Source organism: Salvelinus sp. IW2-2015, linkage group LG3 (genome assembly GCF_002910315.2).
Source record: "Salvelinus sp. IW2-2015 linkage group LG3, ASM291031v2, whole genome shotgun sequence".
Taxonomy (NCBI): domain Eukaryota; kingdom Metazoa; phylum Chordata; class Actinopteri; order Salmoniformes; family Salmonidae; genus Salvelinus; species Salvelinus sp. IW2-2015.
In genome coordinates, this window is record NC_036840.1 from 16,406,958 (window position 1) to 16,423,700 (window position 16,743).

At 42.7% G+C, this 16,743-nt stretch overlaps 2 protein-coding genes across 2 annotated transcripts in view; both read right to left on the reverse strand.

Annotated features, from left to right (window-relative positions):
• LOC111956213 (protein Wnt-7b-like) overlaps window positions 1-6,737 on the reverse strand; it is a 23,571-nt gene extending 16,834 nt beyond the window's left edge. The window contains exons 1-4 of the mRNA XM_070449534.1: window positions 6,635-6,737; window positions 6,303-6,345; window positions 1,595-1,682; window positions 365-466 (exon numbers count right to left, since the gene is read on the reverse strand). Coding sequence (XP_070305635.1) covers window positions 365-466; window positions 1,595-1,682; window positions 6,303-6,345; window positions 6,635-6,737 — 336 coding nt within the window. The remainder of the gene's footprint in view (window positions 1-364; window positions 467-1,594; window positions 1,683-6,302; window positions 6,346-6,634) is intronic.
• Window positions 6,738-8,552: 1,815 nt separating this feature from the next.
• Window positions 8,553-9,482, reverse strand: klc4 (kinesin light chain 4). Its single transcript, XM_070449537.1, has 2 exons — window positions 9,231-9,482; window positions 8,553-8,786 (listed from the first exon to the last, which is right to left on the reverse strand). The coding sequence occupies exons 1-2, from the start codon at window positions 9,480-9,482 to the stop codon at window positions 8,553-8,555; spliced, it is 486 nt and encodes a 161-aa protein (XP_070305638.1).
• Window positions 9,483-16,743: the final 7,261 nt, after the last annotated feature.

A 16,743-nucleotide genomic window follows, 5' to 3' on the forward strand; every position in this document is an offset into this window, starting at 1 on the left:
CCCCCTACCTCTCGCTCTCTACCCCCTACCTCTCGCTCTCTACCCCCTACCTCTCGCCGTTATCACTTTTGCTTAATGTGATCTCAATTATTCCTTGTAATTGCTTCAGACAAGATGACCACTGAAGGGAACTTCATAGATGCATTAAGAACATAACTTTACTTTTTACCTCCCGTTTATAACAATTGTTCCATTGACATTTTTTTTTTTTATCACCCATTATTATAATTATCACATCACAGGAATTTCATTCAGCGTTGATTCGAGAATTTATATCAGAACTGAGGCCTAGATAAGTGTGTTTTGAGGTGATCTGAGCAATATCAGGAATGTAAAAGATAAGAGGTCCAGGGATGTGGCCTACCTTTTCTCTTATCTCCAGGGCTCTCTGGCACAATGGTTCGGCCTCCTTGTACTTGCCCCTCTTCCCATAGAGCACGGCAAGATTGTTGAGGGTGGCGGCAACCTGGATGACACGCACAAACCACACAAAACAGTGAGGATTACACAAATTGGAGTTAGTGTCACTCTTATCCAGGGTGGCAGGTGTTAAGTGTTGGGCCAGTAATCAAAAGGTCGCTGGTTCGAATCCCAGAGCCAACTAGGTGAAAAATCTGTCRATGTGCCCTTGAGCAAAAATGTAGATATTTCTATCCATGTCATCAGTTGATGCATCAAGACCATAAAATGGATATTTCCCAATCTAACAAACATCTGTCATGTTCTTGCCATCTGTTTCTAGGGCCTGGTATGAGTGAGATGGCTATAGCCAACAGTGTTTCATTAGTTTTTAAACAGGGCCAAGGAGAGACCGCGAGAGAGGGGGAGTTCAGRGCCTTCCTCCAACCCTTATTCTTTAGCAAATACATATAATCATCCTTTCTTTCCCTTGGCAACACCAGCAGGGTACGAGTCTCTGTCCAAATGGCATCCTATTCCCTACATAGTGCACTACTTTTAACCAGGGTTTTATGTAAAGAATAGGGTGCCATTTGAGACTCAGGTTATTGCTATTCATCCACTCCCATGGATGGTGATGAAGTGGTCCTGTTCCCTGTGTGTGATGCTGTTTTGAAAGGCATCACTTCTAAATGCCTGTTCCCTGTGTGTGATGCTGTTTTGAAAGGCATCACTTCTAAATGCCTGTTCCCTGTGTGTGATGCTGTTTTGAAAAGGCATCACTTCTAAATACCTGTTCCCTGTGTGTGATGCTGTTTTGAAAGGCATCACTTCTAAATGCCTGTTCCCTGTGTGTGATGCTGTTTTGGAAATGATTGGATTTAATGATTACATTAGTTCCGGGTTTAGGTGAAAGGGCATTGAACGGTTGTGATTGATGACTCATGTAAGTGAGACAAGCGACAGAAATCCATACCAGGAATTGATGTGGATGAAGCAATGAATCCATATAGACACACAATGTGGGACAATAAGTAAGGCGGGCTGTACATTTGTGCCTTCCCAGTGACAGAGCCATTCTGGCTATTATGAACTGATGACACCTGATGACAAATCTTTTTACTCTACATATGGGTCAGTCTGTCAGTTTGTTTGTCAACATAGCGTGGTTGTCATGACGAGGGCCCATGCTTACAGCGCGGTGGTCTTTGCCGAGAGCCTTCTCCCGGATGGACAGCGCGTCGTTGAGCAGATGGGCAGCCTCTTTGTATTTCTTCTGATCCCTGGAGAGAGAGATAGTCCAATATGATCTCAGCATACATGCACACTGCCAAGTCATACTGTGCCGTCTTCACAACATGCATAGAAATGCAGAAATTAAGCCAGGATAGAATACATGCACTGAACGATTCATATTTGACCAACATTTAACTTACGATACCAGGCCAAGTATCACGATACCGAGTGGTATCGGGGTACCACAGGGGAGGAAATTCAGAGGCCTAGCGTCCCGTTACTTTTTATATCCAGTACCAGTCAAAGGTTTGTACACACCTACTTAAATTTTATTTTATTTTTTTACTATTTTCTACAAGGAAAACACTGCACACTTCTGCTCATGCTCCCAGGTGTTATTTATTTATAACGTTTCGACACTTAGGTCCTCATCAGGCATCCATATCCCAGGTGCGGGTGGAAGGTACTATATATACAGTTGAAGTCTGAAGTTAACATACACTTAGGTTGGACTCATTAAAACTTGTTTATCAACCATTCCACAAATTTCTTGTTAACAAACTATAGTTTTGGCAAGTCGGTTAGGACAACTACTTTGTGCATGACAAGTAATTTTTCCAACAATTGCTTCCAGACAGATTATTTCACTGTATCACAATTCCAGTGGGTCAGAAGTTTACATACACTAAGTTGACTGTATCTTTAACCTCTCTGGGATATTCGGGACGGTAGCGTCCCACCTCAACAACAGCCAGTGAAAGTGCAGGGCGCCAAATTAAAAACAGAAATCCCATAATTAAAATTCCTCAAACATACAAGTATTTCACACCATTTTAAAGATAAACTTGTTGTAAATCCAGCCACAGTGTCCGATTTCAAAAAGGCTTTACGACAAAAGCAAACCAAACGATTATGTTAGGTCAGTACCTAGTCACAGAAAAACACAGCCATTTTTCCAGCGAAAGAGGAGTCACAAAAAGCGATAAAATGAATAACTAACCTTTGATGATCTTCATCAGATGACACTCATAGGACTTCATGTTACACAATACATGTATGTTTTGTTCGATAAAGTTCATATTTATATCCAAAAAGCTCAGTGTACATTGGCGCGTTATGTTCAGTAATTCCAAAACATCCGGTGAATTTGCAGAGAGCCACATCAATTTACAGAAAGACTCATAATAAACATTACAAGTGTTATGCATGGAATTTTAGATCCACTTCTCCTTCAGATTTCGAAAAAGCTTTACCGAAAAAGCACATCATGCAGTACAGCGCTTAGAAAACAAATCAAACCATACAGATATCCGCCATGTTGTGGAGTCAACAAAGTCAGAAATAGCATTATAAATATTCACTTACCTTTGATGATCTTCATAAGAATGCACTCCCAGGAATCCCAGTTCAACAATAAAATGTTTGACTTGTTCAATAAAGTCCATCATTTATGTCCAAATACCTCCTTTTTTTGCGCGATCGCTTAGTTCAGACGAAGTCAAAAAAGTTATTACAGTTCGTAGAAACATGTCAAACGATGTATAGAATCAATCTTTAGGATGTTTTTATCATAAATCTTCAATAATGTTCCGACCGGAGAATTCCTTTATCTTCAGAAATGCAATGGAACTCAAGCTAACTCTCACGTGAACGTGCATGGTCAGCTCATGCCACTCTGTCAGACCTCTGACTCATTCTGCTCCCATTCCCCCCTCCTTCACAGTAGAAGCATCAAACAAGGTTCTAAAGACTGTTGACATCTAGTAGAAGCCTTAGGAAGTGCAACTTGACACCATAGACACAGTATATTCGATAGGCCATGAGTTAAACTACAAACCTCAGATTCACCTACTTCCTGGTTGGATTTTTTCCTCAGGTATTTGCCTGCCATATGAGTTCTGTTATACTCACAGACATCATTCAAACAGTTTTAGAAACTTCAGAGTGTTTTCTATTCCAAATCTACTAATAATATGCATATCCTAGCATCTGGGCCTGAGTAGCAGGCAGTTTACTCTGTGCACGCTTTTCATCCGGACGTTTAAATACTGCCCCCTACCCAAGAGAGGTTAAAGTGGCATTATTAAAGTGACTAGTGTTCCATTTACTAAAGTGGCCAATGATATCAAGTCTGTAAGTAGGCAGCCGCCTCTCTGTGCTAGTGGTGGCTGTTTAACAATCTGATGGCCTTGAGATACAAACTGTTTTTCAATCTCTCTGTCCCAGCTTTGATGCACATGTACTGACCTCGCCTTCTGGATGGAAGCAGGGTGAACAGGTAGTGGCTCGGGTGGTCGTGTGTTGTAGATGTCCTGGAGGGCAGGTAGTTTGCCCCCGGTGATGCGTTGTGCAGACTGCACCACCCTCTGGAGAGCCCTGCGGTTGTGGGTGGTGCAGTTGCCGTACCATATGGTGATGCAGCCCGACAGGATGCTCTCAATTGTGCACATGTAAAAGTTAGTGAGGGTTTTCGGTGACAAGCCACATTTCTTCAGCCGCCTGAGGTTGAAGAGACGATGTTGCAACTTATTTCACCACACTGTCTGTATGCATGTACAATTTCAGTTTGTCGGTGATATGTACACAGAGGAACTTAAAATGATCCACCTTCTCCACTGCTGTCCCGTCGATGTGGATGGGGGGGGTGCACCCTTCGCTGTTTCCTGAAGTCCACGATCATCTCTTTTGTTTAACTGACATTGACTGAGAGGTTATTTTCCTGACACCACACTCCGAGGGCCTTCACCTCCTACCTGTAGGCTGTCTCGTCGTGGTTGGTAATCAAGCCTACCACTGTAGTGTCGTCTGCAAACTTGTTGATTGAGTTGGAGGCGTGCATGGCCACGCAGTCGTGGGTGAACAGGGAGTACAGGCGAGTGCTGAGAACGCACCCTTGTGGGGCCCCAGTGTTGAGGATCAGCAGGGTGAAGATGTTGTTTCCTACCTTCACCACCTGGAGGCGGCCTGTCAGGAAGTCCATGACCAAGTTGCACAGGGCGGGGTCGAGACCCAGGGTCTCAAGCTTAATGATGAGTTGAGGGTACTATGGTGTTGAATGCTGAGCTGTAGTCAATGAACAGCATTCTTACATAGGTATTCATCTTGTCCAGATGGGATAGAGAAGTGTGTAGTGTGATGGCGATTGCATCGTCTGTGGACCTATTGGGGCGGTAAGCAAATTTATGTGGGTCTACAGTAACAGGTAGGGTGGAGGTGATGTGCTCCTTGACTAGTCTCTGATGACAGAGGTGAGTGCTACAGGTGATAGTCATTTAGTTCAGTTACTTTAGCTTTCTTGGGAACAAAACCAATGGTGGCCATATTGAAGCATGTGGGGACAGCAGACTGGGATAGGGATTGATTGAATATGTCCATAAACACACCAGCCAGCTGGTCTGCGCATGCTCTGAGGACGCGGCTGGGAATGCCGTCTGGGCCTGCAGCCTTGCGAGGGTTAACACGTTTAAATGGTTTACTCACGTCGGCCACAGAGAAGGAGAGCCCACAGTCTTTGGTAGCGGGCTGTGTTGGTGGCACTGTCGGTGGCATTCGCGTGTAATACTTGCTTGTGTACTGCAATCGATATGCTAATAGAATTTAGGTAGCCTTGTTCTCAGATTAGCTTTATTGTAGCTGGGGATTTAAACAAATGCAGCCTCAGGAGATATGGTTTCCAGTTTGCCCCGGTGCACAACTGAGCAAGAGGACAAGTACGTTAGTGTCTAGTCTTCAACTGGCAGCTTCATTAAATAGTACCTGCAAAACACTAGTCTCAACGTCAACAGTGAAGAGGCGACACTGGGATGCTGGACTAGTAACCGGAAGGTTGCTGGATCGAATCCCCGAGCTTACAAGGTAAAAATCTATTATTCTGCTCCTGAGCAAGGCACTGTTCCCCAGGCGCCGACGACTTAGATGTCGATTAAAGAGGGGTTGGTTAACTGCGGAAGACATTTCAGTTGAAGGTATTCAGTTGTACAACTGACTAGGTGTCCCCCAATGTACCCAGAGGAGGACGGAAGCTAGCTGTTTGGTCCTACCCTACAGAGTGCTGTTGAGACTACAGTAGACCTTCTTTGCAAAATAGTGTATTTTAATAAATTATTTGATGACATGATTATATTTAGTATAGTTTTATCTAAAAAGGTTAACTTTTAAAATGTTTTACATTTAGTGAAAATCCTCAGTGAAAATGAAATCCTCAGAGGATTTCACATTTTTGAATGAGATGTTTGTCGAGCAGGTGTCCACATACACATAAAGCAGAATATCGCGGGCGCCCTTTGAATGAGGCAAAAAAGCTCTGGAAAGAAAAAGCTTTTTAATGTAGAACTGGTGCCAGCTGAGGATGCAGCGTTGTCTTTCCCCCTTCAGGCCAATTCATCCATGCTCGTACTGTTAAAGTCTGACGCATCTTTTGCACCTTACGCTGTATGGGTTGGTTGAGTCCAGTGATGTAGTGGTAAAAAAAATAAAAGTGAGTAAAGTATACTGAACAAAAATATAAAAATCACAACATGTAAAGTGTTGGTCCCAAGTTTCATGAGTTGAAATAAAAGATCCCAGAAATTTTCCAGATGCACAAAAGGCAGGTTTGAATATACATTTGCTCTGCATTTTAGCTATTGATGTGATGTTTGGCAGTGCCTAATCAGTCAGTTCTGTACCTGCTTGGCTGAGTGGCAGTGTGGGTGGAATGAGCGAGCTCACCTGGCAACCAGAGCGTGAAACACGTGAGGAATTAAAACTCAGCAGTCTGCCTGGAAATTAATTCGTAAGACCAATATATTATTTACACTAATATTTTTCAGATTAACATATTTGATCATTTTCTGTTCCTCGCATTTTAAATTCAAGTACTTTTCAAGTACCAACTTGAGAAAATGTCTGATTTTCAAGTTATTCCAGTACATCAGAGTGCCAAATTCAAGTACTTCAAGCACCTCAAGCGAACCCCGTGTAAGGGACGTAGTAATGATGTCAGTGGTATCAGTCTTACTGCCTTGGCCTTGCTCCTCAAAATCGTTGGGTAAGAGATCATCCAGAGAGTCCTTGGGGGGCTCGCCATCCTTCTCCTCCTGTTGATAGACCACATCACCCATCATTAGCCAAATCAACACAGACACAGGATGTCAGTTGTGAAGCATGTGTGTGAGCAGCTGTTGGGGGCAGTTTCTTTATCGGCCATGTTGGAGAATTCAAAGCTTTGAGAATTCATAACTCTTCAACATATACTGATAACGTTATAATGAATGTGGCAGATATTCTGAAAAAATAGCAATTTTTTATTCATAATCGTCTCAAGATGGGTGGACAAAAACCTAAACCATTTGGTTATTTTTCAGTTACGTTTTGAACTAATAACAAGAACCCTTGGGGGTAATGGAACACCCATATACAGTTGAAGTCAGAAGTTTACATACACCTTAACCAAATATATTTAAACTCAGTTTCACAATTCCTGACATTTAATCCTCGTAAAAATCCCCTGTTTTAGGTCAGTTAGGATAAACACTTTATTTTAAGAATGTGAAATGTCAGAATAATAGTAGAGAGAACGACTTATTTCAGCTTTTATTTCTTTCATCACATTCCCAGTGGGTCAGAAGTTTACATACACTCAATTAGTATTTGGAAGCATGGCCTTTAAATTGTTTAACTTGGGTCAAACGTTTTGGGTAGCCTTCCACAAGCTTCCCACAATAAGTTGGGTGAATTTTGGCCCATTCCTCCTGACAGAGCAGGTAAAACTGAGTCAGGTTTCTAGGCCTCCTTGCTCACACATGCTTTTTCAGTTCTGCCCACAAATGTTCTATAGGATTGAGGTCAGGGCTTTGTGATGGCCACTCCAATACCTTGACTTTGTTGTCCTTAAGCCATTTTGCCACAACTTGGAAGTATGCTGTGGGTCATTGTCCATTTGGAAGACCCATTTGCGACTAAGTTTTAACTTCTTGACTGACATCTTGAGATGTTGCTTCAATATATCCACATAATTTTCCTACCTCATGATGCCATTTATTTGTGAAGTGCACCAGTCCCTCCTGCAGCAAAGCACCCCCACAACATGATGCTCCCACCCCCGTGCTTCATGGTTGGGACGGTGTTCTTGCGTTTGCAAAAACACCGTCTTGCGTTTTTCCTCCAAACATAACGATGGTCATTATGGCCAAAGAGTTCCATTAATGTTTCATCAGACCAGAGGACATTTCTCCAAAAAGTACGATCTTTGTCCCAATGTACAGTTGCAAACCGTAGTCTGGCTTTTTTATGGCGGTTTTGGAGCAGTGGCTTCTTCCTTGCTGAGCGGCCTTTCAGGTTATGTTGATATAGGACTCGTTTTACTGTGGATATAGATACTTTTGTACCTGTTTCCTCCAGCATCTTCACAATCCTTTTCTGGGATTGATTTGCACTTTTCGCACCAAAGTACGTTCATCTCTAGCAGACAGAACCTCTTCAGAGAAAAGCTATTGCATACAGAATCAGATAAAAAAGTTGCATGTCTTCTATTTTTCATGATAATCTAAATTGAAACTGATGTGATAGATAAAATGCAGACACAAGTCACAAGAAAATCACAGAGACCAAATCAATGAATGACCCATTTGGCCCTAAAGCATTGCTTTACCTTAGGCAGGGTGAGAAAAATTACATTTTAAAGCACCCCGTTACAGTGGAGATCTGCAATATAGGCATTTAGAAAAGCAGTACATGCTTGGTTAAACAAAAAAATACCCAATCTTTATGGTGAAAAGATTCATAAGCAGATTGAGGGGAGAAAACAGAAAAGCTAGTTCACCATAACCTGTGATGAAATGTGTTAAAGGTTACACTTCAAACCGCCAATAGCGTGGGTGCGTAGGGTGTGTGTGTGTAAACGTTTTTACATGCACATGCGTGCATCTACGCATTTCTTAGACACTTACGGTGTACTTGTCGTACTTCTTGAGCTGGTTCATGAACTCCAGGTGCTTCTTCTCCTCCTCCAGCTGAGCCACGCTTTGCTCGCACTTCTGCAGTTTCTGCTGGGTGTTGGCCAGCTCGTCCCTGAGCCACTGGTTCTCCTGGCATAGCCGACGCACCTGGGTTCGCAACTTCTGCTTCTCAGACTCCGCCGCGTTCAGATGGTTAGACAGGGCCATCATCACCTGAGTGGAAGAGGGAATTATATTTTAAAATCATACCACTGCACATCAGTAGCTGTCCATGGTTTACTTTAATCCTAGTTATTCCTGGTTCTTCAGATGGAGAAATTGCATAAGAGGAGTAAGAGAACAAGGGAATGGCAGAGAGGTAGGTGGTAAGGGAGAGAGAGAGCCTTGTGAAACGGAGACACTAAGACAACTAGCTGTGGTTAGGGTGAATCATCAGGATTGTTTTCCTAAGCTTGATCTAATTTAAAATAAGGAAGTTTCTGTGAAATATAAATACCTTCAGAAATGGAAGACTCATATTAGCAACTAGTTTTTAGAGAACCTGGTCCAAGATCTGTTATCTTGCCAACAGTCATTGTCACACCAAACAAAGTTTGCAAGACAGCACTAAACAGATCTGGAACCAAGCTACTCAGACCCTCCCACAGGCTTACATACCTGTGCTTCTCCCAGGCCCAGCTCAATCATCTCCACAGACTTGCGCAGCAGGCTGGACTTCTCTTGCACCAGGTTGGCCTCCTCATCTTTCTTCAGGCACTTGATGGTCTCCAGCAGGCTGTGCAGGAATGAGTTGTGCTCATTCTTCAGCGCCTCCAGGCCCTGGATTACCAGCTTGGTGTTGGAGATGATCTCTTCCTGGGACAGTTTCTCCAGCTTCTCTTGCCTCCTCGGGTACACCATCATGGACATTGTCAAGTCTATCTTAGGCGGACCTGAGGGGAAAGGAAGGTGGAAACAGAGGAGGACAAGGGTGGGTTAATGTCTTGGAACAGAGATGTAAAGATTGTGTTGCAAAAATTCCCGTAACTTCCCCAAAAATCCCAGGTTTTACAGTTGGACGATTCCCGGAATCAGAAGTTTTGCAACCCTAGGTAGAGAGAGGCCCAATCAATGTCATGTGAAAGGACATTTCAATTAAAAACTATTCATCCCAGAGGGGCAAGTATTGCAGGGCATATTAGAAGACGAGTAAAAACCATAATTGATTGGTATTCAAACATAGCTGTGTTCGTTCTCTCTTGCCTTCATGTACCCAGAGCCTATTAGCCTAACAGCTCCCATCAAGAGACAAACAGGAGACTGTTTGTCTTGACTGAAGCTCCAGAGCAAAAGCACAGCAGCATTTCCTTTATATTCCCTGCTATCCTTATCAATGTTTTAAACCCTCACCCTCTGGCCTAAATTACAACGGATTTGATCTTCACATTACTGCTTAGTGCTCACAGTCCCCAGTCTCAGCGACACGTTCTAAAGCAAATACTGGAACAATATTTCTAACATAGTTGTGGCCAAACGTTTTGAGAATGTAAAAATGTATATTTGTGTCAAAGTCTGCTGCCTCAGCTTGTATGATGGCAATTTGCATATACTCCAGAATGTTATGAAGAGTGATGAGATGAATTGCAATTCATTGCAAAGTCCCTCTTTGCCATGCAAATGAACTGAATCCCCAAACAACATTTCCACTGCATTTCAGCCCTGCCACAAAAGGCCCAGCTGACATCATGTCAGTGATTCTCTCGTCAACACTCACACTGTGTTAACGAGGACAAGGCTGGATCACTCTGTCATGCTGATTGAGTTCGAATAACAGACTGGAAGCTTCAAAAGAGGGCAGTGCTTGGAATCATTGTTCTTCCTCTGTCAACCATGGTTACCTGCAAGGAAACACATGCCGTCATCATTGCTTTGCACAAAAAGGGCTTCACAGGCAAGGATATTGCACCTAAATCAACCATTTATCGGATCATCAAGAACTTCAAAGAGAGCGGTTCAATTGTTGTGAAGAAAGCTTCAGGGCGCCCAAGAAAGTCCAGCAAGTGCCAGGACCGTCTCCTAAAGTTGATTCAGCTGCGGGATCAGGGCACCACCAGTACAGAGCTTGCTCAGGAATGGCAGCAGGCAGGTGTGAGTGCATCTGTACGCACAGTGAGGCGAAGACTTTGAGGATGGCCTGGTGTCAARGACAGCAAAGAAGCCACTTCCCTCCAGGAAAAACATCAGGGACCGACTGATATTCTGCAAAAGGTACAGGGAATGGACTGCTGAGGACTGGGGTAAAGTCATTTTCTCTGATGAATCCCCTTTCAGATTGTTTGGGGCATCCGGAAAAAACCTTGTCCGGAGAAGACAAGGTGAGCGCTACCATCAGTCCTGTGTCATGCCAGCAGTAAAGCATCCTGAGATCATTCATGTGTGGGGTTGCTTCTCAGCCAAGGGAGAGGGCTCACTCACAATTTTGCCTAAGAACACAGCCATGAATAAAGAATGGTACCAACACATCCTCCGAGAGCAACTTCTCCCAACCATCCAGGAACAGTTTGGTGATGAACAATTTTCCAGCAKGATGGAGCACCTTGCCATAAGGCAAAAGTGATAATTAAGTGGCTCGGGGAACAAAACATCGATATTTTGGGTCCATGGCCAGGAAACTCCCCAGACCTTAATCCCATTGAGAACTTGTGGACAAACAAAAACCCACAAATTCTGACAAAGAATGGGCTGCCATCAGTCACGATGTGGCCCAGAAGTTAATTGACAGCATGCCAGGACAGATTACAGAGGTCTTGAAAAGGAAGGGTCAACACTGCAAATATTGACTCTTTGCATCAACTTCATGTAATTGTCAATAAAAGCCTTTGACACTTATGAAATGCTTGTAATTATACTTCAGTATTCCATAATAAAATCTGACAAATATATCTAAAAACACTGAAGCCACAAACTTTGTGAAAATGTAGAATCTGGGGAATGGACAGAGGTGAACACTGATGTCAGTTTGGTGGTTATTTTGTGATGTCATTAAAAATGTTAAAAGGAAATACTGTAACTTGACAAGTATACACGCCATGTCTGTGAAGTGTCCAGATGATGCATTGTGCATGAAATATGAAAAAGTATGTGTTTTTGTTAAGAGATGGACATGATTTGAGAAACTATAAGAGGAAATTGTTTCTATAACTTTGTACAAGTAAGTAGTCACCGCCCCCTTGAGTGAGGTCAGAGATCGTGTCAGCCTGACAGAAACACCCTTTTTTATTTTACCTTTATTTATACATTTTTACCTCATTGAGACAGCATCTCTTTTCCAAAAGAGACCTGGTCCAACAGCAGCAGGGGGAACAACGTTTCAGACAAAACAACTTAGATACACTAACACAACATTAAACAAAACACATACAGTACAACAATTACATATTACGTTAAAAACACAAAAGACGACTAAAAACAGCTGTCCTAAAGACAATTACACTCTTCTATGATATATACATCGATCAAGTGTTTAAACTCCACCAACGAAACTAGATCATCAAATTTTTAAATGTTCAGGAGAGAATTCCAGGACCACGGAGCTAAGTAACAAAAACAATTTCTACCATGACCTGTTCTAATTTTTGGTATTGTTAGGAGCAAATTAGAATGGGACCGTAATTTATATTTATTTACCGACCGGACTAAAAAAGAACCGAGAAAAAAAAATGTCATTTTACCCAATATGGCCTTGTAAATCAGTGTATACCAGTGTTTAAGCCTACACAAGGTAACAGCGCTGTAGAGATCACAATGATGTGTTCGACGTTTTTGATTTGTGATAAACCTGAGGGCTGCATGATACACTGAATCAAGTGCTCTCGGGGTAGTGGTTGAGGCCTGCATATATATATATCACTAAAATCTAAAACCGCCAGTAATGTACATCGTACCAGCTCCTTCCTGGCCTCCAAAGAAAAACAAGCCTTATGCTGTTAATAAAATTATATTCTCAGCTTGAGCTTCCTTATCAAGTTCTCTACATGCACAGTGAATCTCAGCTTATCAACCGACACACCCAAATATTTGAACACTTTCACTTGCTCTATAGTAGGTCCAGCCAATGTAACAATGACATGATTAGTAACATGCCTGGCATTTGAAAATAACATGCATTTTGTTTTACCAGAATGTAGAACCAACTTTAAATCATGAAGATTCTGTTGTATGAAGCTAAAAATACACAACTACCACTTGAATAAAGAACAGTATCATCTGCATAAAAATTAACATCCGCTGTTGTTTCAGTAAGATCCCCAATGTTGTTGATATACAAATTGAACAACAGTGGGCCCAAAATAGAACCTTGCGGAACACCTRAGCACACCTCTATTGACTCAGATTTACAACCATCCGCCATCAATCAAATCAAATTTTATTTGTCACATACACACGATTAGCAGATGTTAATGCGAGTGTAGAGAAATGCTTGTGCTTCTAGTTTTGACCATGCAGTAATATCTAACAAGTAATCTAACAATTTCACAACAACTAACTTATACACACAAGTGTAAAGGAATGAATAAGAATATGTACATAAAAATATATGGATGAGCGATGGCTGTACGGCATAGGCAAGATGCAGTAGATGGTATAGAGTACAGTATATACATATGAGATGAGTAATGTAGGGTATGTAAACATATTAAGTGGCATTGTTTAAAGTGGCTAGTGATACCTTTATTACATCCAATCAATTTAATTATTAAAGTGGCTAGAGATCTGAGTCAGTATGTTGGCAGTAGCCACTCAATGTTAGTGATGGCTGTTTAACAGTCTGATGGCCCTGAAATAGAAGCTGTTTTTCAGGTCTCTCGGTCCCAGCTTTGATGCACCGGTACTGACCTCGCCTTCTGGATTATAACGGGGTGAACAGGCAGTGGCTCGGGTGGTTGTTGTCCTTGATGCTCTTTTTGGCCTTCCTGTGACATCGGGTGGTGTAGGTGTCCTGGAGGGCAGGTAGTTTGCCCCCAGTGATGCGTTGTGCAGACCTCACTACATTCTGGAAAGCCTTACGGTTATGTGCGGAGCTGTTGCTGTACCAGGCGGTGATACAGCCCGACAGGATGCTCTCGATTGTGCATCTGTAAACATTTGAGTGTTTTTGGTGACAAACCAAATTTCTTCTGCCTCCTGAGGTTGAAGAGGCGCTGCTGCGCCTTCTTCACCACSCCGTCTGTGTGAATGGACCATTTCAGTTTGTCCGTGATATGTACGCCGAGGAACTTTCCACCTTCTCCACTACTGTCCCGTCGATGTGGATAGGGGGCTGCTCTCTCAAGTCCACGATCATCTCCATTGTTTTTTTGATATTGAGTGTGAGGTTATTTTCCTGACACCACACTCCGAAGGCCCTCACCTCCTCCCTGTAGGCCGTCTCGTCGTTGTTGGTAATCAAGCCTACCACTGTAGTGTCGTCTGCATACTTGATGATTGAGTTGGAGGCGTGCATGGCCACGCAGTCATGGGTGAACAGGGAGTACAGGAGAGGGCTGAGAACGCACCCTTGTGGGGCCCCAGTGTTGAGGATCAGCAGGGTGAAGATGTTGTTTCCTACACTCACCACCTGAGGGCGGCCCGTCAGGAAGTCCAGGACCCAGTTGCACAGGGCGGGGTCGAGACCCAGGTGCTTGAGCTTAATGATGAGTTCGGGGGGTACTATGGTGTTGAATTCTGAGCTGTAGTCAATGAACAGCATTCTTACATAGGTATTCCTTTTGTCCAGATGGGTTAGGGCAGTGTGCAGTGTGATTGCGTCATCTGTGGACCTATTGGGGCGGTAAGCAAATTGGAGTGGGTCTACAGTAACAGGTAGGGTGGAGGTGATATGGTCCTTGACTAGTCTCTCAAAGCACTTCATGATGACGGAAGTGAGTGCTACGGGGCGATAGTCATTTAGCTCAGTTACCTTAGCTTTCTTGGGAACAGGAACAATGGTGGCCCTCTTGAAGCATGTGGGAACAGCGAACTGGGATAAGGATTGATTGAATATGTCCGTAAACACACCAGCCAGCTGGTCTGCGCATGCTCTGAGGACGCGGCTAGGGATGATGTCTGGGCCGGCAGCCTTGCGAGGGTTAACACGTTTATATGTTTTACTCACGTTGGCTGCAGTGAAGGAGAGCCCGCAGGTTTTGGTAGCGGGCCGTGTCGGTGGCACTGTATTGTCCTCAAAGCGAGCAAAAAAGTTGTTTAGTTTATCTGGGAGCAAGACATCGTGGTTCGCGACGGGGCTGGTTTTCTTTTTGTAGTCTGTGATTGACTGTAGACTCTGCCACATACCTCTCGTGTCTGAACCGTTGAATTGCGACTCTACTTTGTCTCTATACTGACGCTTAGCTTGTTTGATTGCCTTGCGGAGGGAATAGATACACTGTTTGCATTCGGGGTTTGTATTACACATTGTGTACGATTTGATAGATTAGTTTATAAACCAATCTAGAGCATGACCAGTAATTCCACAACATTTTAACCTTTGCACTAACACAGCATGGTCCACGGTGTCAAAAGCCTTCGACAAATCAATGAAGACAGACACACAATGTAACTTCTTATCAAGAGCACAGTGGATGTCATTTAAAACCTTCAATGTTTCTGAAACAGTGCTGTGACCAGACCTAAAACCTGATTGCATTCCATTTATGATGTTGTTTTCTTGGAAGTAGGCCTTTAGCTGCCTACTAACTAAAGACTCCAGTACCTTTGACAGTACAGACAATTTTGATATGGGTCGATAGTTATCAAGTAGCGAAGGACCTCCACCTTTCAGGAGAGGCAGTACAAAAGCAGATTTCCATAACTTGAGGATTTCCTTAACATCAAGCGTGAGTTAAAAAATACATGTTAAAGGGGGAGCAATGATGTCTGCAGGTAGGTGTAGAAAGCTGCACACAGTTTCAGGGCCAGGGGATTTTTTTCCATCAATTTCTTTCAGGGCTTTACACACTTCTGAAACAGAGAAGTATGAAAAGGAGAACCTGGTGAAGGAGTGTCTGGTAAATTTATAGGGGGCTCAATTATACCTTTGACCTTTTTAAATAAACTGCCTGCATCTAAAAAAAAGAAATGCTGATTCAAGGCTTTCAGAATGGAGGTTCTCTCAGTTACAATCTATCTACCAACAATTGATTGGATGGATTATTTAAATTATACTTTTGAATGAACTGTATAAAACGATGGGTTAAGAAACGTCAAAAGTGGTTCAAACTTTGAAATCTCAACACGAGTCAGACGATAAACTCACCTCCTGGACAATCACTGTAAAGTATCTAGACAAAGTTAAGTGGGACCATTCTACTACTCTTCTCAAATCACCGTAGTACGCTACTCTCATCGCCCCAATGGGAACCATCGACACGGCTGGGTAGCCTATCTTCAAAGAGGCAACTTCAGGAGCGAATGGAAGGGAAATCAACTCTGTAGTTCTGTTCAGGACTATACGACAAGTCACCGGAAACAGGACGACAGCAGAGATTAACAACAGTAGAAGATGGGTGGGGACTCCTTTTGGACAATCAGAGCCTTACAAGCGTGCCGCAAAAAGGCCCAACAACCGTTCCAAGAAGGCCTGGATCTGACAGAAATACACAAAGAACCAAAACATTTACATGTAAATACATTCATGATTCCTTACTCCAAACAGGTGGCGGTTCATGTGCAAAGTATAGGATTACTGTGAGTAGTTTCTAAAAATGTACCAAAGTATTATGTCTCTGTCCTTCTCTCCCTCTCCATGTCTTTTGTAACACGCCACCATATTGTGTCAGTCTGCTAGGAACCTGTTTGTAATGTATTAAGTGTGTAGGTTAATCTTGTGTTACCATTTAGTTAGCTAGTAAATAAATAATTAAGCCAATTTGTGTAGTACAGAATCATAAGTAAGGCTCAGGTTTTTGCAGATGCAGTTGGTTACGACTGTTCAGAATGATGACATGATACGAGGTTATGGCACAGTGAGTAGAGCACAGTCCAATACAATTGTACAGTATAGGGATGTGACAAATGGACAATTTTGCATTTCAGTGTATTGTTAAAATATTAACAAAAAAAAAAAATCATACAATTTCACAATGCATAATAAGGTCATATTGTGTATGTATGAAGTTACATCTATCCAGGTCATATACCCTTGAAAGCGCCT